At 38.8% G+C, this 25,989-nt stretch overlaps 1 protein-coding gene and 1 long non-coding RNA gene across 2 annotated transcripts; one reads left to right on the top strand and one right to left on the bottom strand.

Annotated features, from left to right (window-relative positions):
- The first annotated feature begins 771 nt into the window (after window positions 1–771).
- LOC130564269 (E3 SUMO-protein ligase ZBED1-like) lies at window positions 772–2,954 on the top strand. The gene is made up of 2 exons (XM_057350233.1): window positions 772–2,223; window positions 2,446–2,954. The coding sequence occupies exons 1-2, from the start codon at window positions 772–774 to the stop codon at window positions 2,893–2,895; spliced, it is 1,902 nt and encodes a 633-aa protein (XP_057206216.1). The 3' UTR covers window positions 2,896–2,954.
- Window positions 2,955–24,698: 21,744 nt separating this feature from the next.
- Window positions 24,699–25,438, bottom strand: LOC130564181 (uncharacterized). The gene is made up of 4 exons (XR_008964212.1): window positions 25,276–25,438; window positions 25,095–25,171; window positions 24,837–25,017; window positions 24,699–24,744 (listed from the first exon to the last, which is right to left on the bottom strand). It is a non-coding gene; the product is annotated as an uncharacterized LOC130564181 (long non-coding RNA).
- Between the last annotated feature and the right edge of the window lie 551 nt (window positions 25,439–25,989).

The following is a 25,989-nucleotide window of genomic DNA, read 5'->3' as shown; positions in this document are numbered from 1 at the left end:
CCTGGAGGTGCTCATTAAAGGGGGGGCTTCTGTCATGGCTCTGCTTCCTTAGTCATGTTTTTCTTGGTCCTGTAGCAGAGTCATGACAAAGCCTTTGGTTATGTGTGGAGAGAAACATATTATTGTCCTTTTGACAATAATATACGTTCTCTCCAGTGTCTCGTCTCTGTTCCCGCCATCTCGTTTCCTTGTTATCCTTCCCTGAGTGTTTCATTACCCACACCTGCCCTGTGTCGTTATCCCTCGTTTGTCTTACCTATATATACCCTCTTGTTTCTTTGTCTTGTGCTCTTGTATTGCGTTCGTTACGTTTCATGTCTCCTGAGCTTTCTTATTGTTTCATGCTCGTGGTCCTGTTAAAGTCTTCGTCAAGTTTAGTAAGTTTTTAGTTTAGTTTTGTCCAGTTATGTTTAGCGTTGTTTAGTGTAAATCAGTCTTCGTCCTGTTCATTTTCCTGTTTTGTATAGTTTACCCCATCGCAGGTTTTTTGTTTCGTTTTTGGTTATTTAATAAATAAATCTCTGTTAACCCCTTACTGCCTGCCTGCGCTTGGGTTCTTCCTGCCACAGGTCGTGACTAGGGATGTAACGATTCACCGTGAGCCGGTTGAAAATCGGTTAAAATATGTGACAATTCAAGTCGGCTGAAATGTTCAAGAATCGCGATTCATGTTTTGAACAGCAGGGGCCGCTGTGTTAAATGCAAACTCGCTTTACATGCGCAGCAGTGGCGAACAACATATTGTAGCAATCAGTTTCAATTATGGCGACAATGAGTGTGGATGTTGATATTGAGGAAGCCCCATCATCATTCAAATCAGAGGTGTGGCTGCATTTTGGCTTTCCGAAGACTAAAAATGACAGAGGTGAGGTGCAAACAGACAAAACCAAAACTGTGTGCAAACACTGCAAGAAGATGTTTACATACACTAACAGCACAACCAATATGATGCAGCACGTAAACCGTCACCGCAGTAAAAAGCTCAAGGCACAGCCATCTGTAAGCAAAAAGCTATTAACGGGGCAAACCACATTGACCGGAAGATTTGCAGTCCCACTGACTGCGACGGGTGCGAGAGCTGCGGAGATAACACAGAGCATCGGTGTTTTCATGGCAAAAGATTTGAGGCCATTTTCTGTTGTAGAAAATGAAGGATTTCGGCTACTGGTGAACACTCTGGAACCCAGATACACAATTCCATCACGCCCCTACTTTAGCAAGACTCTCATCCCAATGCTTTACAGAGAAACAAAATCTAAGGTGGTTGATACACTCAGAAAGGCAGACAGCGTGTCAATCACAACCGACAGCTGGACCTCTAGGGCTACCCAGAGTTATATTACGGTCACAGCCCATGTGATAACCAACGAGTGGGATATGGTCAGTTTTGTACTTCAAACTCGCCCTCTGTTTGAAACACACACCGGTGCTAATATTGCTGAAGTTTTAAAATCTGCTGTGAATGAATGGGGGCTTCAAAGGGCTAACCGTGGAATTTCTGTTGTTACGGACAACGCGAGAAATATGGATGTTGCTGTCAGAGAGGCTGGACTAGACCCACATGTCAGGTGTTTTGCCCACACATTAAACTTGGCCAGCCAAGCTGGTTTGAATGTGCCACGAGTGAGCCGTTTGTTGGGCAGAATTAGGCGCATTGTTGCATTCTTTCACAGAAGCTCCACGGCCACAGCTGCACTCGCGGCCAAACAGATACTGCTGGAGCTTCCAGCGCACAAGTTAATCATCGATGTCGCTACGAGCTGGAACAGCAGCCTGGATATGATCGAACGCTATCTAGAACAGCAAGCGGCTGTGACAGCGACTCTCCTGAGCAACGACGTTCGGCGAAATGTACGTGACATCGATACTTTGGATGGCTCAGACTTCCGTGATGCGGAGGACATAGTGACACTTCTTAAGCCACTAAAAACGGCCACCACTGTGCTGTGTGACGAAAAAAATCCAACGATGTCTCTCATTGTGCCCTTAAAGCATATGATCGAGCAAAACATGGCACCCAACGAAGAAGACTCCCTCACTGTGAGTAACACGAAGAGAGCTATACTGAACAACCTTTCAGACAGATACAGGTTAGAGCACAACCACCTGCTGGAGTGCACTGCCTTAGACCCCAGATTCCGGGCTCTTCCACATCTTGAGAAAACCCAGCATGAAGATGTATTCCACAGACTAAAAGAGAAAGCTGTGCTGTTGCAGAACCAGGTATTGTTTCTTTTTCACACTCTCTCCAATTTTGAATATGGATTTTTAATAATTGTTTGATTATTATTGCATATTTAAAATTGCATTTTTATCTCTGTAACTAAGTGTATTGTAATACAGATTATACAAAAATATTAAATATTATATTGCTTATAACCATTTGAAAGTAATGTCACTATTGTACTATATCAGTCTTTTTATTTCTTGCATTACTCTGTGCAGAATGAGGATGAAGAAGGTGCCAGTGGCCACCCCCCTGCAGCAGAGGAGCCTCCGGACCAGACAGGTAGCGCAGGAGCTGAGCAGACACCACCTCCTCCCAAGAAAACTGCACTTGAGGATCTTCTTGGACGGACTTTCAATGAACCAGTTGCAGCTGCACAGCCTATCAGTCAGATTGATGCAGAAATGAATAAATACAGAACTGAAACATCCATTTCCCTCAACAGCTGCCCACTCAAGTGGTGGAAAGAGAATGCTAGGCTGTACCCACTGCTCTCTGGTCTAGCAAAAGCATATCTCTCCACACCAGCCACCTCAGTCCCTAGTGAAAGGGTTTTTTCGTCAGCAGGGGACATTGTAAATATGCAGAGATCTCATCTTATGCCAGAAAACGTGGATATGCTGATATTTCTAAAAAAAAAAAACGTAAAAAAATCCAAGCTAGGTTAATTTGTATTAAGAGACTTCTTTTATTTGTGCTAGGAAAAGCACAGTCTGTTTATATTAAAGACAGTAGACTTCTTTTAATTTGTATAATTCATTTTTTATTTAATTTATTTAATGTTTTTTCATATTTGATATAAAAGGCATTTTTATTTCACAAAGAAATGTGCAGTTTTTTTGGAGAAATAATAAAGGGCACTTGTTCATTACTAATTTGTCAACTCATTTTGTTAAAAACGAATCGTGATTCGTGACCAATCGTACTGTGAGATCAGTATCGTGAATCGCATCGCATCGTGAGTTGAGTGAATCGTTACATCCCTAGTCGTGACACTATTGTTGAATACAATCGGCGGGCTTTTGAGGCAAAAAGATTGAGAACCCCTGATATATGTTACCAAATTATAGTACATTTATTGTCTTTTAAACTGAAAGAGTAGTTGAACCTGGAGACAATACCATGTAGCCACAGCTCCAACATGATTGGGATCAATTGCCAGAGGAGTGATGTTCACCTATATCACAACAAGAGAAAACAGACTTTATATGTCTATCTTTCCAAAAATACTATAGTTTTACAAGCAGTGCATTGATGTATAACCATTAGTCAAAGCCATTAAAGCGCTTGTCTTCCGTCTTGATATAATTTGTCCTCAGGTTTACGGGAGACAGTTCGAGTTAAATTCATCTGTTCATCTAAATTGTGCTGAGGCTAATCCGGATCTGCCCTTGTGTTCTCAAAACGTGTTCTGTTAATTGATGAAAGCGCGCAAATTTAACGGGCAAATTGTGTCGCTTGTTCAGGAAGCACCAGGAGCGATTAAAGCGTGAGGACGCGTGCCTCTGCAATCTCTCGATACACCAACAACATAATGTCTTTTCTGTTTTTTTTCTTGGGGATTTGGTCTTACTCGAAACTGTCAGCCTGAACGACGAGACAGCAAATCAGCTTTCTTGGCCGCCATCTAAGCACAACCTAAAAGGAGAGAATGAAGGACAAACAATACAGAGTGATTTACTCCCAGCGCTCATTATAAACACTGATTTATTCACAAACACAGTAATTCACTTAAAGCGACTTACCATAAAAATGTGAAATGGAGTTAAAACAAAGGACACACACTTGCAGACCCCCCCCCCAAAAAAACGTAATGGGGAAAGAGGATCCTTTTTCCATTTGCTGGCTAGAACAATCTTCCAAAATAAAAAGCTACAAACATGCACGTTCAATTCAATTCAATTTTATTTATATAGCGCTTTTCACAATGTGCATTGTTCCAAAGCAGCTTTACAGGAGCAAATAAGAAAAACACAGAAAGTAAAACACAGCACAGTGCATGGTGTTTATAGACCAAGCAAGATCATTATAATAAATAATATCTAATAAATAAATGAATAAATAAATAAATAAATGCAGTCTCCCGGTGAGCAAGCCAACACTGCACTGCTCTGCTGTGGCGAGGAACCCAAACTCCAATGATGAATAATAATATTAACAGTCCGTTAATATTAACGGACAGGGAGGCTCAGATCAATGATGCTATTTATCAAATCTGGATTCATGAGACTATAACCATTGCAGTCCTTTTGAAAGCATTTCACATTGGGTTATTATTCTGAGGTTGATGTAAGGGTTTGATGGGTTTGTTCATCGATCGTTTCTTTTTGGCTCTGCATAGTTTTCTGTTCTTTATTTCATCCACGTACAATGCTGCATTGCTCTTATGACTGACCTCAGTCATGGAAAAATCCAAAATGGTTTGTGTCTTTCATGTAGGGGGGCAGTAACACGTGTAGCCTAATATCCACGATGGGTTCCTTCTGTCTTAGCCTTTGGTAGCGAATAGGACTGGAATGATGAAACAGGCAATGATAGGAAGCCTAAAAGCATGTGCTGCCATGTGACGTGTGAGAATTCTTTCTGAAATGAGCGAGAGAGAGAGAGAGAGAGAGAGAGAGAGAGAGAGAGAGAGAGAGAGAGAGAGAGAGAGAGAGAGAGAGAGAGAGAGAGAGAGAGAGAGAGAACGTATAGAGAATTCTGTCAAAGATGAATCAGTTATATGAATGCTTGAGGGGTTTGATGATTTTTAATGAATAGTGATATTTCAATTTATTCCACAGACTATATGCAATATATAGCTTCAAATCAAGCCCACAAGTCATATGGACTACATTAATGTTGTTTTACTTTTTACTGATTTTATTCTACATGTATTATATTTTCATTTGTTGACCAAGATTGGTCACTTTTGTGCTCACTAGTTGTCTCCAGCTGAATGGAAATAACTTTTTTTGTTTTGGTTGTTTCATGTGTTGATCCAGAAAACAATCAACTTAAAGTCGTACCTTTTACATGTATTTGCATGTATTTATGTTTATTTACAGCATTAATGTTTTGTGAAAAAGTCTCGCAATTAAAAAAGTAAATAAACAAAGCTGTTTACTCTTTAGTGTAGCTTCTGTATTGATCACATTTTGTTGATATGCACCTCGAGTCTTAAAATGTTACTTTTATTGACCACAAGGTGACACCACACTCACAAAAATGCCCTTGAGATTAATTTGGCTGCTAGTCAACACCTAATTCAATGCATCATGTGAATGTACCACTTTAACATATTTGTCTTGGGGAAATAATAAATAAATAAACAAGAGATTCATTATGAACACTTACAGCGGAGTGCTGACAATAATCTGTTACTTGCTTTCATACAAACCGCATAGCTATTTTCCCATCCACACATCCGCAGTTAAACATAAAAAGCTTGAGAGTCATTGTGTGTTTGTGGAGAAAGTCTTGTGTCAATACATCAGTTGTCACAGCCGACTGCCTCCTCAGCTTCCCCTTTATGACACTTTGCCATCCCTGACTCTGGCTGCTGAATGAAACGAAAGCCGCAGATGGGCAAATTCACACCAGAAACAAAGATCTGCCTCTTTTCCGTGCCCCTCCTGCTATGTCGTCCCAAAGTGGAAATGTTTGCCAGCAAATTCCCATTCCCTGATAATGAAGATGTCGTCCCTGCTCACCTGACGGTGCTGGAAGTGGATGACACTGGCTGTTAAAGGTGGGAGGTGACAGACGGGCAACGTGAGCCTCCATATGGCCACAGGAACCCCTTCACCACTCCCATCAGTTCTCCTGATCCGAGACCTGCTCACCTCCTCCCTCTCTAATCACCGTCACGGCACAGAAACTGCTCCCAGATCAGTGTGCCCAACCTCTGCATGAAGCCCGTTCCATTACAGGTCTCAGCTGGAAGTGTGGAGGTAAATGAGAATCAGATGATGGATCTGGAAATGTGGGGGGGATACAGTGGGCGGTACATCACAGGCAGTGTCCTCAGTATATTCATGTTGCCCCACCTCTCATTACTGTAATGAACAGGGTACATGCGGGCACTGCAAGGGACCCACAGGCTGCAATCTGTTTGATTAGCAGAATTTACAAATGACTCCAACCGTCCTCAGACCAGCGCATTCATCACAGGCCGTTTCATTTGCTGGATTGCGACTCAGAATAAATAAAGAATAGAGGTTTGAGTAATGCATGGCTATGCATAAACAAAGGTGTCTCTGTGTGATGTGTATGGCGGTGATAATCGGTTATGACTACCATGTGTCTTTATAGATAAGGTGTGGTTTGCATGAAAGGATTCATTGATTTATGTGATATTTTCTCGCTTGATCTTGTGCGTTTTAATTTGCAGGCCAACTGCTGGTAGAATCAACAAACAAGCAGATTTGCAACACAGCTATAAAATAAATTCATTTGTGAGGCTGATTTTATATAGGCTACAGAATATAGCTAAAATATGCAAATGTGCATATGCATATGTATAGAAGAATCGGATTTGTTTTAATATGTAAATAATATATCTGTTTTTAGTTCTCTTTCTTTTTGATTTAAAGTTTAAAAGCACATTGATTCAAATATTGTGACAACCGTTGCATTTTTTTGTTGATAATTTTCTTCTTGGGTAGCTAAATGTATGGGCGTTATATGTGCTGCATGCAAAAATAAAATAATAGAATTATATTTATTTATGCTTCATGCTTAAATGGTTCATTTTCCATATTTTATATAACAGCAAAATAAATGGAAATATTTTTATTTTTTATTTTGGTTTAGTTATATAATGCAATGACTCGGCAAAGAAATTATTTCTAGCCTTAAAGTCCCAGTGAAATTAAAAATGACAATTCTTATTTTTTTCATGAAATATTGCAGCGTTTATTGTAAATAGCTTATCAATGTGGGTCATTTTCTTTTTTAAATTCATATACCCTCATAATCTTCAGTTAAAGTCTAAAAATGTACAAGTACTTCCGCCCTGAAATGACTATCCATCACAAATGACGTAAATTAGACGGCTTGGCCGGAGCATCCGTTAACTGCTCCCCTTCAACTGTCAGTATGCTGGCAATTTCATTTCAGAATCAATGCAACAGCTGTTTTTACACATGCAATCAATTTGCTGTGAAAACGCAAGCCACGCCCACTAAGTTTCTCCTTAGAAATTCCTTTTCACTCAGAAATGTGTCAGTAAGGATAAAAAAGGATAGCAACTTCACGGGGACTTTAAGGGACCCGCATAGCCTGAGCGAATTGCGTTTTCGTTCTGCGTTTGGGGGGGGGTAAAACGAAGTTCGAAAATGCTGAGAGGTTGTATACTGTTTTCGAACACCCTTTGTTTCTGGAGCTGACCTCACGTCAGCTGAATGAAATGACGCTTTAATAATTCACACAGACCAGGTGGCGCTACAGAACACACCCACCTATTATGTAATGGCCATGGACCAATGGTGGCTTGAGGGTGTTTACCGGCCAATGCAAACTTTCCCGGAGAGTTCTGTTTGGTTTGCAGTGGCGAACTAGTGAAACGAATTACCATTTGGACCAGATTTTGTTCGAAATCAGGGGCCCGTTTCAATAAAGAAGTTCAACCAACACGGAGTTAAAATGTGAACTCTGAGTTGATTTACACCGAGATGCGAAACTTTGAGTTTTTGGTTTCAGAACAGCTGATTTGGGTTAGTTCTATCAACTCTGGGCAGGCTTACCTTGAGGTAAGCGCGTGCACCATGACAAGCCATGATCAATGGAGCTCCGATATTAAGATTCACCATGGCAACGGCACCAAAAAAAATGTCAAAATTCCACTCGGGTCCTAAATTCCTCTCCTGAAATCTAAGTACATCCCTATGAATTAATGCAGCCTCTTGCTGTATAAAAACAAATTACATTTTAGCCACTGAGATGGTCTCTGTGTGATCAAAATGTGTGCCATGCATGACTGTATTAATGAATGAATGAATGAGGTACACCACTTGTGCTTTAAAAAGGGGGAGGAGATCGAAAGAAACTCTGGGTTTACAAAAGAAAACCTGCTCTCGACCAGGTTAGGTTCACAGAGTAAGTTACTATGGTTACTGACTCCGCGTATAAGTTACCTCTCTTTGAGAAACGGGCTTGAGTTACACCGCTTTCTCGGATTTGACATACCTCACATCCTGAAATGGAAAACCCAGAGTTTCCCTCATTTCAGGGTTAATATACTCAGAGTTTTCACTAAACCTCCTTTCTGAAACGGAACCCAGGTCACAGACGGTCGTTTTTCGATTTCAAATGTAGTATGCAGAGCCCTTTATGTCATGAAAGGGGTGGTAAGAACCCAGATGCAGGCAGCGGTATGGGGTAATAGACAAGACTTGTCTGTATATGTAGTATATCCTGTCTTTTCCCCCACGATGGGGGGAAAAGACAGGATATACTACATATACAAAACTAGTAAAACAAAACTTCTCACATGGGAGACAAAACCGGACAGGCACCTGAAATAAAACTAAATACCAAACCATAAACGAGACCAGACAAGGAACATACACCAAGGTAATCCAAAAAGGGTATCCACAAGAGCAGGTAACGAGAACACGATATACTACTAGGCACAAAAGTACACAAGAAACACCATATACAATGACCGAGCACAGGACAATGAAACACAATGGCATTTTATAGGGAGAATACAAACAAGGGATGATAACACAGGGAGGGTGACAGGCAGGTGACAGGGATCAAAAAGGGAGAAAGCGGTGCATCCTGCGTTTTCCACGAGTTTTAGATGTTAATGGCCCCTATACACACCTTCCGCAAGCATTTCTTAATTTCTCACAAAAAGTGGTGTGGACATGTCCCACCTGTCCCACCCGCAAATTACACCTATGATGAAAGTACCTGGATGTGTTCTTGATATCAAGGATGCATCGACTGCAGACTTGCACATACCCAACCTGCTTGAAGTCCCATTAAGTCACTGTGGCGCATCCATCCAAGTTCGTTCTTCCGAGGTTGCCTGGCTAGACCATTCTCCACGAGAATGTAAGTCCGTTCTTTGTGTTCTTAGAATTGACAAACTGCCAGTGTCTGCGCAGTAGTAAGCATGAGGTAGAGCCGAGGTATCAATGTCCCGCCCATATTCCCCAATGACTCGCACACAAACATCTGATAGGTCTAACTAACTTAAAACAAATTTATAAGACAAACAAAGACTTGAACATACATCTGCGTTTTAAAATCAACTAAAATGAGGGAAACCATTGTTAGCAAACCTATATTTGAAGTGCAATTGGATTAGAGAGGGCAGGGTTTACAACCTATGCTGCAGCCAGCCTCTAGGGGGCGATCAAATTGTTGTAGCTTCACTTTCACGTTGTTTGCGACATTCTTGCTCTAAATCAATAAACATCAGGGCAGTCTTGCATATTATCACTTCAATTCCTGCACGGATAGACTGAACAAATCAAAATACATAACTGAACACATTGAAAATAGACATCTCCAGCTAGCCTACATTGTTTAACTATCTAAAAGGTATGGGTGACAGTAAATATGTTTGTAAAAGTAATAACAAATAGATCTGAGTGAATAGGCACTTGATATTTATATAAAGTCATGTTAGACTAGCATTAAACCAATGTCTGCAGCAGTTACGTGATTATGTAAGAAAATTAACTCTAATTTGAGGCAAAATGCATTGGAGTGCACACTAGATTTAGCAGGCTTATCACTGTAGCACTGTGGATGCCTCATGGCAAGGTCAACAGACCAGTAGAGTCAGCTGGATGCGTTTTTCCCGCTTGCTCTGCAGGGAGGATGAGGTGTCCAAAACCAAACATGACCATTGGACAATGTTTACCTCCTTAAAAAAGGACACACTCCATTATGATGAATTGTTTTAAAGGCATATTTTTCTGCCTGCATGACTTCAATGGATGAATGCAGACCATACACTCAACAACTATCTTCCGGAATATCAGTGCAACACTTTGAATATGGATCTTGTAACAGCTTTATGTGATGGGGCTAAGGGGTCTAAAACCCTTCTATAAAACAGATTGGAAGACTGGAACGTCACATTTAACAAGCTTTTATTAGTAGTCATAAAAGCTATTTGGTCAGAATGAATTAATGAGATATAGATTGTTCAGACCCTTAAGTATATTCAGATATACACTGAACAGACAGCTTTCAGTGACATTTTATATATCCGTGACTACCGATCAACTTGACATCCATTAGGACTTCATTTATTTTGAACACACTTGTTAAAAACTCATGGAGCAGTTACGGATGCTGTGATTCAAGCAGGCAAGAGCATAGAGATGCACTTACAGGTTAAAATCTAAAAAGGTGTAAAAATAATGGTTATTATAAATAAATAGAAAATACAAATCAATTCTGTTTGAAATATGTGGAAAAAATATCCTTGAAGCAAACATTTATAGATCTCTTGGGAGTCAGTATTACAGAAAATATTGTAGGTAGACTAGTAATGGCTTTTTTTGTGAGCTGTTGTTGTTGTCAGCTCTGGCATAAATTGCAGCTGCCACGGGATGTTAAACATGTTGTGTGATATGTAGAGGATAAAAACCTATTTTAAAACACCACTACTGTCAGGGTTATACCACAATGCAAAAAAGCGATACTTTGTTCAGTTAAAATCTAAATAAAAAAACCTGTATGCATGGTACTGGATTAATAATCATGCAAGGATTATACCGGGCATTTTCCCGGGGGGCCGGAACAGGAATGAGCGTAGTTGGACCCCCGGAATGCGAAATAATTACAACAATAAACTTTATTATTTTATTTTAGCCATATTCATCTCTAGAAAGTAATTTTACCTGCCTTACATGTCATAATAACCATGTAAACGTAACTTTTTTATACATGTCAACACATTATTATAACACTAATATCATGTTTTAACAAACAATAAAAGTAAATTGTTTGTGTTGCTTGAAAATGATTACTTTAATGAATGTTTTGCAGATTGAACCTTATAATTCTAAGCAGAATGTCTTTTTTTCAGAATCAGAAGGTTCTATCTGCGTTTGACCTGTTCCAAAAATCCCCATTTACAAATTTCAGATTTGGATATTGTACATTTAGAATACATCTAGGGTCTCTGTCTTTTTCATGTATGAAAGAGATTTGTTCCTCATATAATTTTTGTTATATAAAATGCAAAAACTTTGAAGCTCAATATCTCAAAACTAACCAGAACGCAGACAGAACCTTATAATTCCAAGGCGATGATTAACGTTCATGCCTTCACATATGTACAAGACTACCTTTCTTCAATTAAGCACACGTTTATTTCAACACATATGACAGGTTGCCGCATGACATTACTGTGACATCATATATTAGGGGTGTAACGATAACTTTAAACGAAAACTTTTAGTATTACCGCATATTTTAATTACCGTTAAACAGTGTTACGCTTGTCCAGCATCTGTTATCAAGTTATCAAGAGAATAACGTAGATGCAAACGTGGCCGCCAAAATGTTTTTTATATTCTAAGGATGAATGTTAATGGATGAGATTCTTAATGTGTATTCATACTCTGTATACACAGTCTAGAACAACTAAAACATTGAGGTGCTTGTACACATTATACATATGCAATAAATTTAACCATGCTTATTTCTTAAGCAAGTTTTTGCATGTCTTACAAAGAGAAAACACGTTTCTCGTCCATTTCCGTGCTTGGCCTCGAGCACGCATGGGATTTTTTTAAAGGGACACTCCACCCAAAAATGAAAATTCTGTTATGAATTACTCACCCTCTAGTTGTTCCAAAGCTGTAGGAATTTGTTTGTTCGGTTGAACACAAAGATATTTGGTAGAATGTTAGCAACTGAATTTTTTTTTGGCATCATTGTCTACCATAGCAGAAAAAAATAAAATGGTAGTCAAAGGTGACCCAGAATTGTTTGCTTTCCTAAATCACCCAAAACATATTATGTGTTCAACAGAACAAAAATATATATACAATACCTAGGAAACCATTCAGATAAATAGCAAATAAGATAAAATATAGTGAGTAAATACAGCAATAGAAATGTCTTTTGGCAGTTGTTAATTTTGATTTTGGGCTAGTTTTCATTCCTTTTGGGCGGGTTTTGAGGGGTCATTGGGCTGGAAATATTTCTTGGACCTGGCAATCCTGCTCACAACACACGCAGACATATGATTTGCAGAGTTGTGTTGTGTTTATATGAAAATCTGATTTACTCACTCGAGGTTGTTTAATCTGAACTAGAAAGCTTGTACCTCATGCCCCCAACGTGCCATGACTAATATTCATGTTATTTATTTTATGTAAATAAAACAAAATGCATTTACAGGTAAACTCAATATTACATATGGTTAACATCAATACTTTTTTGAGATTTCCAGAGCATGCTAATAAAACCGTGATAATGTTGATATTCGTGATAATTGTGTTCACCGTGATTTGAAAGTTTCACACCGTTACATCTCTACCGTATATTATTTTAGCTCTAATGTGTGTTTGGTTCAATTGAAGAAAGTCATATACATGTAGGATGATATAAGGATGCATAAGTTTGGAGAGAATTTTCATTTTTGTATGAACTATCCACTCTGAAAGCATATGCTTTCACACTTATGGGAAATTGATACAGTATAAATTATGGAGGCCGAAGCATGTCTTGAAAACTGTCAGACGATGAACTTGTGCTGAACTCTGCCCATGATTCCTTGGCATTTAAAGGCTGTCAGATTGAGAGCTGTCAAATGATAGCGTGTCATATGTCCTTTTGAAGTGCCGTCTTTCTTGACCCAATTTACCTCTTAACTGTATACCCATGTTTATGTATTTCTATATACCCTTTTATTTTATTTTTGTAAATATATATACTTAACGTACACATCAGAGATGAAACCAAAGAGGCTGTTACGTCCTGTTTCCCGGCACAGACAGAGTCCTGACGCTCATTCACAATCATCGTTCAATACAGAAGTGCCTAAATGGAGTGTGTACTTTAGTACTGATGCATCCAGCGATGTGTCCATCACACCTCCACTGCCTTCTGAAGAGAGGAGAATCTGTAAATTAATACATTTGTCCATTTCACATTCTTGTATACATAATTGTTTTATTTTATTACATTATTTTTATCTATCAGGTTCAGTCCAGTCTGAGTTACTTTAGATCGAGACACAGAGGAAAGCATTACCTGCCAAGGCTGTACGTCTTATTGCCAAGGCTAAACACAGACCAAAGATGTTGTCACGTTTTCACTTCTTTGCCAAAGGAGATAAAGTATTCACGAAATGCACTCTGTAGAGCAGTTTGTCCGTATAGGGCTACTGTAGAAACATCATGGCGAATTCCATAAAAGGAGACCCGCGGTGTATGTAGATAGAAATAGCTCATTCTAAGGTAATAAAAACATAACGCACTGGAAGGATTGTGTCAATAAGAGAGCCCTTAAAATGGCAGACTCCCTAATTAGTGCCCTTACTACTAAACCAGGCAGCTGATTGAGACACACTTATGGTTTCAGAAGGACAAGAAAATTATATATTCAATTCATCATACCCATTTAAAGGCGTCATATGCAACTGCTAAATCGAATATTATGGTTTGTTTTAGATGTAATGCGATGTGTATACACCATTTAAGGTTAAAAACGCTGTATTTTCCACATACCCTGCATGTTTGTATCTCCTCTTTGCCCCGCCTCTCTTTGACGTGTCTAATACATGCATGTCTACCCTGCATAATTTAACTAATATTTTGTTAACTTCGATAATTCATTAGTTCGTTGTGGGATCAAATTCATCAAATACTATATAAGTATAGATTGCTTTAAAAAAGTGTATCAAAAAACATGTCCCATTGATAGACATTTGGTTTTGTTCAATCACGCGAGGCCTAAGCTAAGCCCCGTCCGACCACATTGGCGTTGAAGGAAGCAGCCATTTTAGTTTTCTCCGTGAACCTAGGAAATGAGCATTAACGCAACGTTGAATGATATTCAATTGCATCAGAAAGGATTAAAATGGATTTATAAATAGACATTAACATGTTTATTTTCTTTGGATTTGGTGAGTTTGTATTATTTTGTGTTATTTATGACTGTGTACTGATGTAATCAGATGTAATCAGATTTGAGATAATGCTAATTCCCACGTGAACACGCCGGAACGCGCCTGCTTGAGCGGTAAAACACTGGGCAAAATGAATGGTTACAATATCAGGAAACGCAATTCCGTAAGAACACCTGATTCCTTTGCAAGTCATAAGGTAGTTGTAAGGATCACCGTCGAGTCCACCTGCTTGTAGTTTCAGCAAATAATTGTGTCTTTTAGTCCCGGTTTTCGTTCCTCCTATTGAATGCAGCCATTTTGCCTTAGTTTTACCACTCAAGGGAGCGTGTCCCGGCGTGTTCACGTGGGAAAGTGACGTCAATACATACCCTCTATTGGCTGGTAAATGCTAAATTGCTTGGTAACAAGTAAAACAATGTAATGGATTGATAACCATGCACATGAGCTATGTTCATACGATGTATATGATGTTATGTTCATATTTTTTTGAAGATTTTGATATTTAGTTGGTTTAATTCAGTGCTAAGAAATTTACTATGCATTATAGCGAACTGTGTTTAAATTAGAACAACGAGTTTAATGTGTCGTGAACTGAACACTGCCTGTTACATACGCAGGTCAGGTTTTTTGTGTCGGTGTAACGGTGCGAGTTCCAGCACGAGGATGATAATGATGGCGAGTCAACCCAGCGAGATGAACATGTGAAATTCAGGTTCCAAATATCCAAGGAGTTTGGGTAGGAAAGTTCCTTTTGCCTGCTTCATTTCTAAAGAACAGTTTAAGTGAATCATTTTTTCCATGATTCAAGGATTCGAATTGAATCTAACGAACTGAACCTAAAGAACTGAATCTGTGATCTGATTCTGTGGAACTGATTATACCAAACCGAGTGGTATGGTTTGAATTGATCGAACTGTTTAAAGAAAGTGAATCTTTTGAACAGGATAATTGAACTGTGCTTATTGCATGGACTATATTGAACTGAACAATCACATTGAACTGTAAGAGTTAATTTATATTGAATTGTTGATGGGTATCTGTTGAACCTATGTTGAAGTACTTCTGTTTATTTGAATCCACTGTGTAAATTTGTGTATATGTGTGAATATGGTTAATGTTCATATGGATGTTATGAATGTATTCAAGGTAAATTCATAGCTTAAAGGGTGAACAAAACCAAACGAAAGAATCGCAAGGATAGGAAAAGATCAACCAAAACATTATTTATTTCCGTATTTGAAATTTGTAACCTTTCTGCTGTTATTGAACATACATTTTTATTTAATAATATTTCTTTAGTTTGTTAGATAACTATTCTATAATCAACCAATACTCTAATATAAAGCTTACTTACCTTTTAACCCGTGTTTTCTTCTTTACGCCTCCATAGTCGAACCTACTGCTCCAGAGTAATTACTAATAATTAGTGCACATTAAATGCCACGTGTGTTACACATGGGCAACTTATAACACACCAAAGACACAGAAAAACATGTATCCGCGCCATATGACCCCATTCATCTATTCTATATTGCATTTCCTAACGTTGTTTAATTTTATGTTTGATGCTGTATTTATATTGCCTTCACAAGTATGGGTTTACAGTGGTCTCATGATCAACATTTTTCAAATCGTCAGGAGACGTTGTGAAGGAGTAATGTTTTTGTATGTCTTTATACTATAATAACTGTTGACTCTGGTTTTAGCTGATTAAACAGACTGTTTTCTTTTGGGGCCACTTACCTGTGATGTGGTTAATGTGACCTAAATACTCACAAAGCAGACACAATTATAAGAACAGGACTGAGTTAAAAACATTTTCTTATGTTAAAGAGTTTTAATATGCTAACTGCTTTCTGTTGCCTGTTTAAGGGTTAAATAAGCGTGGGTTTTTACAAAACCAAAATCATGACAATAAATAACTTTCCATGTCTTTCTATCAAGACTATATATAACTGAAGACAAAACTTTTTTTACTCTGTGTTATTCATAAACTATTGGCATGGGTAGAGAAATGTAAACATTATATATGCAGCTGAACCAATGAACCAATAGACTTGGCATTTCAATTGGCATGCTCTTGCTGCTAAGCTACAGAAAAAAATATTAAGTGTATTTCTATATTGTCATATAAAGCACTGTACATTCCTTTTCATACATGTACAATTCAGAATGCTTTTTTTATTTACATATATTTATTTATATAAACTGTATTTCCTGTGGCTGTGAGTTGAATGTTGGTCACAGTGCATAACGCTGGGAAAGAGATTTCATAGGTGCCAACACAGCATGGTCTCTCTGTCTGCTGTGATAATTTCCCAAACATCCTCAGGTTGAGAAAAACGGCCTGGATCCAAAACTAACACTTGTGGCAGAAGATTTTCATCAATTTTTCATAACAGAGATTGGCCACTCTGTCACAAACTGTGTAACGTCCCGGTCCGTGTATCTTTTGGCCATTTGTGTTTTAGTTTGAACTTGAACAAACGGGAGTGAGAAAACAGCGCCATCTTCGTTTATCATTCATCCAGAAAATGGAATAACGAGAATTTGGCTTGATTTTTCGTTTTTAACTTAATGGGTAAAAAACAAATACACAGCTTGAAAAATCGATTTCCACGCGTGGGTGGTATGAAACGCCCCCTTCCATTGATTGGACAACCGAAGATCAGCAAGCGACGTGTTCGGTTGTCCCTCGGTTCCGAATAAATAGTCCTCCGCTGCTGTACAGTGGGGATTCTTGGTCCGTGTACTTGGCGGCCAACGGATTTTCCTTTTGAAATTAGAAAACCAAAATCGGGAATCGATTATCAAAACGAAAAACGAACAAATGACCCATTGTCCGTTTTTTTTCAAATGTGTTTATAAGTGGAAATCGGGAATTAAAATACACGTGTGAAAATCCTGTCTCTATTTTCTGCAGTTTGTACCGACCCGGAAGCGGAAGCTATCAAGGTGGGTGGGGAATGTGGAGATATTCTTAAGTTATAACCTTTCACTGTCAAACTCTATTTGCATCATGAGAAAAGGCATGACATGACCCATGACATCTTACAGAGTCTTTGATTTAAAACTTAAGTGAAGGTTGATGTAGCTGGATGTCTAAGTTCGGAGACGGTCCTGAACCATTTACATTTATTTACATTTATGCATTTGTCCAAAGCGACTTACATTACCATGAACCATGGACTTATATTTGTTGTGGGTATGATTCTCATGTGAACAGGAGTGCATTGTAAAAGCCAATCCTACTGTGAATGTTGCACTGTTAATGTCAGTTGCCAATACAAATGACCTTATACATTTTTGAATACGACTTGGAAAGTGTGCATTTATTGACATATATGCGTCCAAGTGCTGTGTGCTTCTTTGTATTTGGCCATAGATGCATATAAATGCAGTTCATGCTGTATTAACAAAATAGCTCATAATATAATTCACAGCTCTATAATATGTATACCACTATCACATTGTAGTGTAATTCACAGTTCTGTGGTTTTAATGCCTATTAACATTTCTTGGTCCATGGTATTGTTTTGCCATCTGTTGTGGCAAAACAACACATGCATTATTAAAAAAAAGAATGGCTAATTCTGCAAAATTAGGTGACAAATATGTTGGGGTCAAGATACCATGCAGATCATTTATATTCAATCAACTCAGAATAACCCCGATGTCACGCTTATCACTGATAACCCTTACGGAAATTTACCATTGTTTTACTACAGTTAAAATTGAAAAAACATGGTTTTACTACAGTTAAAACCAAAAAAACATGGTTACTGTAGTAACCATGGTTTTGCCCAAAGTAATCAATGCACCAAAAAACCACGGTTACTACACTTCTACCACAAAAAAAAAACATGTTTAATTTTCGTAAGGGAATGACTACTGCATCACTCAAGCTTTAACATGGGGTGGCCTTTGTGTTCGTGTTGTAACCTTTTCTTTTTTCTGTAATGAAACCTGCATATTCGTGCAAGGACATGTTCCAAAGACATCAACAGAACGGTTAATCATACTACTCGATAGCTTCCGCTTCCGGGTCACTACAAACAATCTGCACAAAATTGAGATATACGATTTTCACACGTGTATTTTAATTCCCGATTCCCACTTATAAACACATTTGGAAAAAAAACGGACAACGGGTCATTTGTTCGTTTTTCGTTTTCATAATCAATGCAAAAACCGGAAAACAGCTGGATTTCCGATTTTGATGTTCTAATTTGAAAAGGAAAATCCGTTGGCCGCCAAGTACACAGACCATTCTTAAAGTATGTTTCATTGCTCTCATTAAACAACCGTCCACAAAACTGTCCAAGTTGTGGCCTAATGGTTAGAGAGTCGGACTCATGACCAGAAGGTTGCCGGTTCGATTCCCAGGGCCGGCGGGTAACAACTGAGGTGCCCTTGAGCAAGGCACCTTACCCCTACTTGCTCCCCGGGCGCTGTAGTGATAGCTGCCCACTGCTCCGGGGGTACGTGTGTTCACTACTCTCTGGATGGGTTAAATGCAGAGGTCACATTTCGTTGCCTTGTACATGTGCAATGACAATAAATTGAATCTAAATCTAAATTAATGTAGTTCGTCTCCAGGGTTAAATCTGCGTGGCAAAGCTACACGAGACACTGCACCACACAAAGCGGATTCATATACTTATTTTATTTAATTCAAAATTCGCTGTGTTGGTGGTTGTTGGGTTACCACATTTTTTTCCCACAAGTTTGCTTCTGTGTACATTCCATCAAGTGAACCAAGACGAATTCTGAGTTTTGCTGCGTGACAAAGCTGCGCGAGACACTGGACAGTACGCAGCGGATGCAGTGATGTAGTCAAAGTGAAAGTGACCTATTTGTTAGATATGTTGATCAAGGTTCAGTCACTTTGTAGATTCCAGAAAAAAATCGTTCAGTGTATGCTAAAGATTCTAGTATTTTATAAAACGTTTTTACTGTGATATTTACGACTGGCACATGCGAACGATGACAACGAGAGAAATGCTGACAAAAATACAAATTAATTAAGCTATCACTGGGTTATTATTATTATTTAGACGTTCGCTTTTTTAATAAATGCAGAACAACAAGCTTTAATGTGCAATTAGAACGAAAGTTTTTTCCTTTATGAAAAAATCTAGCTTAAGCTAAATATAAATGATCAAACAAAAATAAATGCTAATTGTTTAGACTGTTTGGTGCAAACATACGGAGCCTCAATACAAATTACAACGGAACACAGCGAATCTTGAATGAAATAAAATAAGTACGAATCTGTCACGACTGGTGGTGAAAGAAGAACCCAAGCGCAGGCAACGGCAGTGAAGGGGTTAACAGATATTTTTATTTTACAAAAAACACAAACAAAAACACCCACAATGGGGAAAACGAAACTGATATATATATATATATATATATATATATATAAAACAAGAGACTTCCCACGAGGGGGCAAAAATGAAAACAAGACAAATAAATGAACTCAAAGACACGACCAAACGTCTTAAATAATACAAGGCAAAAACTCACAAAACACGAACAGGCCAAGGAACAGGAACACGGGTGACAACACGGGCACGAGCATCAACACAAACACAATGCAGTACACGCACATACACGGAACAAAGTACAATCCACGAGCACAAGACAAAGAAACAAGAGGGTATTTAAAGGGAAGACAAACGAGGGATAACGACACGGGGCAGGTGTGGGTAATCAAACACTTAGGGAAGGATAACGAGGAAACGAGATGGCGGGAACAGAGACGAGACACTGGAAAAACACATGAGAGGTAAAAACAAAAACATCTCATGGCCTTCCCACATAAAACCCAAGGACTCTGCCCCGATCCCACCACACGACTAGAATTTCATAAACAAGACGGTGGGACCGTGACACGAATCCGCTTCGTGCGGTCCAGTGTCTCGCGCAGCTTTGCCACGCAGATTTAACCCTGGAGAGCTAGAAAGATGCGGATGTGAACTACATTAATATTTGTGATATAAAGATTTATATGAAATGCGTTCGGTTGCACGAGGAAAGTCCAGTCTAGGACCTGCCCTGTACGGTTTGTGGACGGTTGTTTAATGAGAGCAATGAGGACTATTTATTGGGAACCAAGGGACAACCGAACACGTCGCTTGCTGATCTTTGGTTGTCCAATCAATGGAAGGGGGCGTTTCAGGGGGCGTGGAACTCGATTTTTCAAGCTGTGTATTCGTTTTTAACTTTGGGGTTAAAAACCGTTATTATAGTTATTCCGTTTTCTGAATGAAAGAAAAACGAAGATGGCGCCGTTTTCTCACTCCCGTTTGTTCAAGTTCAAACTAAAAAACAAATTACCAAAAGATACACTGACCCGTCCCCTGAACTGATACAACAAACGTTTCATTCTATTTACCTGTGAACAACCATTTAGTCAACTTCCTAAACAAAGAGTAGCTTTTCTGACATTAATAGTTGTGGACTGTACCGTTTTTCAATGACTCACAACACCGGTTCCCTTTGGCGTACGTATTACACCTTTATAACATATCATCAACCTCTGACTCACCGCTGTGTCTCTGAGCCTTGAGCGCCCCCTCCAAAGGCTGGCTGACATACTTGATGGTCATCTTTCACTGTGGGTGTAGGAAAATCTCGGGGGAAATAGGGGCTTTCGGTTCACATGGCTTTTAGGACCATGTTGTCTTGAATATATTCAGCTGCTCTTTTCCACTGCTTTTCCTCTGTAGCACTTCTGAGTCCCTCAGCCTCTTCAGCTCTGAATGTGAGAGGCTTCCAATAGCATTCCATGTCACTTCCTTTAACAAATAACTTGAAGCGGCCGATGGTGGAAGTCTTGAGCATCTCTTGTCGCTTTCAGTTAGCTGATTTACGGAGACGCAGGCCTTGTCAGAATTAAGGAGGGGACAAATGGAATTAAAGATGCGGCAGACTCCTGCTAACGTTTAACTGGGAGAGACGTGGGGATATGAAATGAGGCGAGCAAATGGAGGACTTCCTCAAAGAGCACTTCTACGGTGAGGTTTTCTATGGATCTGAGGCTGTGATAATGCAAGTTTGCTCAGAATTTCAAGGTAGAGAAAAACTGTTATGTTGGTGATCACAGGTCTCATTATATTGCTTGCACAGCCTTGCAACCGGTGAGCTAAAGCAATAAACAAACACAAATGCTTTTTGATCTCAAATGGCATAAATAAAGGATGGAAGCTGGATTCATTTTGATTCAGTTTTTTTTTTTTGAGCATCTTGTTAAAAAGAACTGATTTATCATCACAGATGTGAATGTCTATATATGGCATTGTACGTATTTTAGTTAAAGTAAACACAGTAAGTAGTGAAATATTGCTGTTTGAAACTACGTTTTTAATTCAAATACATAAATTGGTGTGTTTAGTTGTATTAGTTCAGTGTTTAAAGGGGTCATATGGCGCGAACACATGTTTTTCTGTGTCTTTGTGTTATAAGTTGCACATGCATGTATTAGACACGTAAAATTGCAAAAATTAAAGTGTCGGAAAAAAAGATGCATTCTATCTATAAGCGAATGCTCACCCAGACCTGCCTGAAACGCCTCGTGTAACCACACCCCCACAAATCCACCTCAGTTCGTGGTATGATTTGACCAAGACCGCCCAAATGTATACGCAAGTAAGGTGGGTTTACCTGTCAGTACAATTGCTTCGGAACCTGATGGTCCAAATATGGTAAGAGGCGTTACATTTCTGTCACACGCTTGCAGTATTCGACCAATCACTACACACTGGTTAACTGGCCAATCACAGCACACCTCGCTTTTCAGAGCGATGAGCTTTGTTAAAGAGTAAGTAACATTGGATTTTTAAGGTCCTACTTTGGTTTATGGAGTGTCCAACAACAAGTTTATGTAAATACAAGGTGTAAAAACAGGCAGTTATTCTTACCTTACTTCTTGACTGACTCTCAGATGATTCGTTCCGCGATTCATCCTTCTAATCCCCTCATGTGATTGGTCAGATGGTGTAGTCTGTTGTGATTGGTCAAACGCGTTCAGCATGTGCTGCAAACGGAACGCCTAGAAAGTCGACGTTATAAAAAATGATTTTAGTTTCACCCAAATATATCTATATAGGTGCACGTGCGGCAAATGTGTTAAAATGCAAAGCGAGGCTGAAAATCTTTGCTGCCAGGAAGTGCAACAGTTTGTATACACATTATTATGAATGAATTTGTGTTATGAAAAAGATTTTCTATTGTTTGTTGCATTAACTACAAAATATATTCTGCAACGTGTTTTCTGTGTAGTAATCATGCACTCTAAAAAAAAGCCGTAAAAATAGGGCACAATATACTGTATTAATATGAAGGAATTTTCCGTGTTCATTTTTACAGTTGTTTTACCTGTATTTTCATTTTGCACTGCATTCATTTGCATTTTAGCATTAATGGAAATGTCCGTAAAATAAAGGAAAATGTACTGGTAATTTTCTGCCAGTACTTTATCTGTTTTTTTACGGGATTTTTTTTTACAGTGTGTCATCCGTAAGGTTGTAAGACGCATAGATCAAATTGAAGTCCCACCAACATGCATGATACATCATCCAGGCTTTGAGGCCAACTGACTTAACCCATCTACCCTGCAGAACATCTACAACATCTACAGAAGCGACTACGGCCCCATAAGGCACCGAAACAGCAATGTGTAAATATTATTGAATAGATTAAATAATACAATAATACACTTCAACGTTTTATTATTGCAAAACTTATATCAAAGCTGTAAATGATAAGTACTTATTCACACAAACAGAAAACACATTTATGTACACACGTATTTACAAATATGAAATATTATGTCTGTGAATTATAGGCAATTCCGCCATCTGGCGTATCGGAGCTGTGTGAGCTGGTGCTGGGGCTACTTAGGTCGGCATGTCCGTGTTGTCATTCCATCGTGTGTTGTAGCCCGGATACGCCAGGAGTTTCCAGATCAGGCTGGTCAGTAAGTTGGCTTTCGACCACCTTTGGAGTGAATCTGGAAACATGGTGGGCAATTGCTTCCTCCTTTGATGGTCTGTCATAATCTGCAGTAAGGTCTGTTTTTTATTCGCAGTGCTAAACATTCCTAATATCGGAATCCGAAGGAAGGTTATGAGCGACTGTATTCTTCCACAACCAGGGATGGCACAATATTTAGCTATCTTCAACGGCATGTAGCTCTATCTGGTTCCGCGCCACTTGTGTCACTTCAGAATTGTCATGCGCGAACCAGTGGGCGGGGCTAGAGAAGTAGTCATTGATATTCTTTCTGTGGAGGCGGTATTCAACCTATCAATGTCGTCATAGATAGGTGCATTCCAGAACCTGGCGTTCACTGGGCCTGGTGTCAATAACAATTGTAATTTCAGTAACAAGGGCGTTTTCAGTTCTGACACTTACATGATGTTCGCGTCAATACGATTCCCTCTTATATAACAAAAGCTCGGGTTAAAATTATGGTTTTAATTCATGGCACCTTTAATTTAATTATAGTATATGCACACATAATAATGACTATTTTTTTGTAAACAACTGTATTACCTGCACAACATTCCAATGAAAGGAAAAGACACATTTTTGGGTGTGAATCAGAGAATCAAGCTATGGAAAGCCTCCAGGGAGGATGTTTGGAAATGGTGGCTTAGCTTCTCCATGTCCTTGAGAACCCTCCTGTTGAAAAGGACTTTTTTAACCTTGTGGAATGCTACTGACGCTAAATTTTCATAAAATGGTATTAAAGAAAAAAAAACAATGTTACGTATAATCTCCATTAATGAGTAACATATTGTTTATATTTCTTAAATTTAAATAAAAGTAATGTAACTTTTAAATACCTGGTTGAAACCATTTCTTTGGGGGCCCTGGAAACACGTACAGGATGTGGACACCTCGTAAAGATGGAATTGTCATGTATGTGAACGTGGCTCTCCTGTTTTTGCCAAGTGGTTGATAACCTTAGGGCAACATCATGTTGACCCTGGGACAACAATTAAATCAACCAATCAGATTTCAGAAATAAGTTTACAGTTTATTTTAAGTTTAATCTTCCAACCAGGAGTAGGTGCTCCTAGACCATTGTTTTTCACTTATCATTTCCCTCTGATTTTAGGGGTAAGTTATGGTTAGGGTTGGGGTTTGGTGTGGGTTTAGGTTTTATTTATAAAAATGTTGTGCTTCGGTCAAAAAAATATGTTGTCCTGAGGACATCAATCACTTGTCAAAATCAGGTCGAGCATGTGAACGTTCTGTAGGTGGTTGAGAAGTGACATCCGTTTGGCAACCTTCTCTGGTCCTGACGTAGAAGAAGCTGCACACCAGTAAACATGGTTCCGGATGCTGTGCAGCCACTTCTTCAACAACCCACAGTCCTTGTTTTTGGCCAGTTTGTCCAACTTCTTTGACAAACCTGATGTACACAAAGGAAATGGGTAGTGACAATGTTCGAAGGGTGGCATAATTCCAAAAACATAGTAGTACTTCAAAAGGACTAAGATTTACCTTTTTCAAAGTGCCACATGTCGTAGAATTGAGTTATTCTGCGTTCTCTCAGATATTTCTAGATCTGTGGTTGCCGGTCAGCGACTATGTAGTTCACTGATAAACTGTTATTCTCTAGCACATCCAAACATCTCTTTAGCCCTTCTTTCTCCATATGAGAACTTCCTCCAACTTCATTGCTCTACATAATCAACATAATATCTATATTTACATTGAGTGTCATGAGTCATGTTTTCAAATTTAGAAAAGGTTACACACCTGAACAAGCTGAAGGTCCAAAATAGTATTGCTTTCCATGTTCATGACAGACTAGCTTCCATATTTTGCTGAGTGGCCTACAATACACAACTTGCTATGTTTCAAATTGAAGAATGACACTGTATAGGCATAATCATTTGATAATAACATTAGACTAAATTATAGTAAACTTGTTCCTTACCTGGTGAGTCTGCACGCATATCTCCAAATACAGCAATCCTTTCCTCCTGTTGTAATTTTTGGAAAATGTTTTGCTGTTCACTTCTCCATCTGTGCACAACTGCTGCCTCCAAAACGTTTCTGCAATGTCTCCAGAATGTATTGTAGTGGAACACTCCATGGCCTTGCAAATCTAAGATTACATAAAAACACATAAAAACACTGCTTAAAAACTCTGTTTAGATTTAAAATTTGTTATATACAGGTGCTGGTCATATAATTAGAATATCATCAAAAAGTTGATTTATTTCACTAATTCCATTCAAAAAGTGAAACTTGTATATTATATTCATTCATTACACACAGACTGATATATTTCAAATGTTTATTTCTTTTAATTTGATGATTATAACTGACAACTAATGAAAATCCCAAATTCAGTATCTCAGAAAATTAGAATATTACTTAAGACCAATACAAAGAAAGGATTTTTAGAAATCTTGGCCAACTGAAAAGTATGAACATGAAAAGTATGAGCATGTACAGCACTCAATACTTAGTTGGGGCTCCTTTTGCCTGAATTACTGCAGCAATGCGGCGTGGCATGGAGTCGATCAGTCTGTGGCACTGCTCAGGTGTTATGAGAGCCCAGGTTGCTCTGATAGTGGCCTTCAGCTCTTCTGCATTGTTGGGTCTGGCATATCGCATCTTCCTCTTCACAATACCCCATAGATTT

The sequence above is a fragment of the Triplophysa rosa genome, linkage group LG13 (genome assembly GCF_024868665.1).
Source record: "Triplophysa rosa linkage group LG13, Trosa_1v2, whole genome shotgun sequence".
In the NCBI taxonomy this organism is placed as follows: Eukaryota; Metazoa; Chordata; class Actinopteri; order Cypriniformes; family Nemacheilidae; genus Triplophysa; species Triplophysa rosa.
Note: the sequence above shows the minus strand (reverse complement) of the source record. Positions and strands in the feature narration are given on the sequence as shown.

Bases quoted from the DNA above. Each gene is read 5' to 3' on its own strand.
- LOC130564269 (XM_057350233.1), top strand. From the start codon at position 772: ATGAGTGTGGATGTTGATATTGAGGAAGCCCCATCATCATTCAAATCA. The intron at 2,224-2,445 runs GTATTGTTTCTT...TACTCTGTGCAG, and splicing joins CTGTGCTGTTGCAGAACCAG to AATGAGGATGAAGAAGGTGC.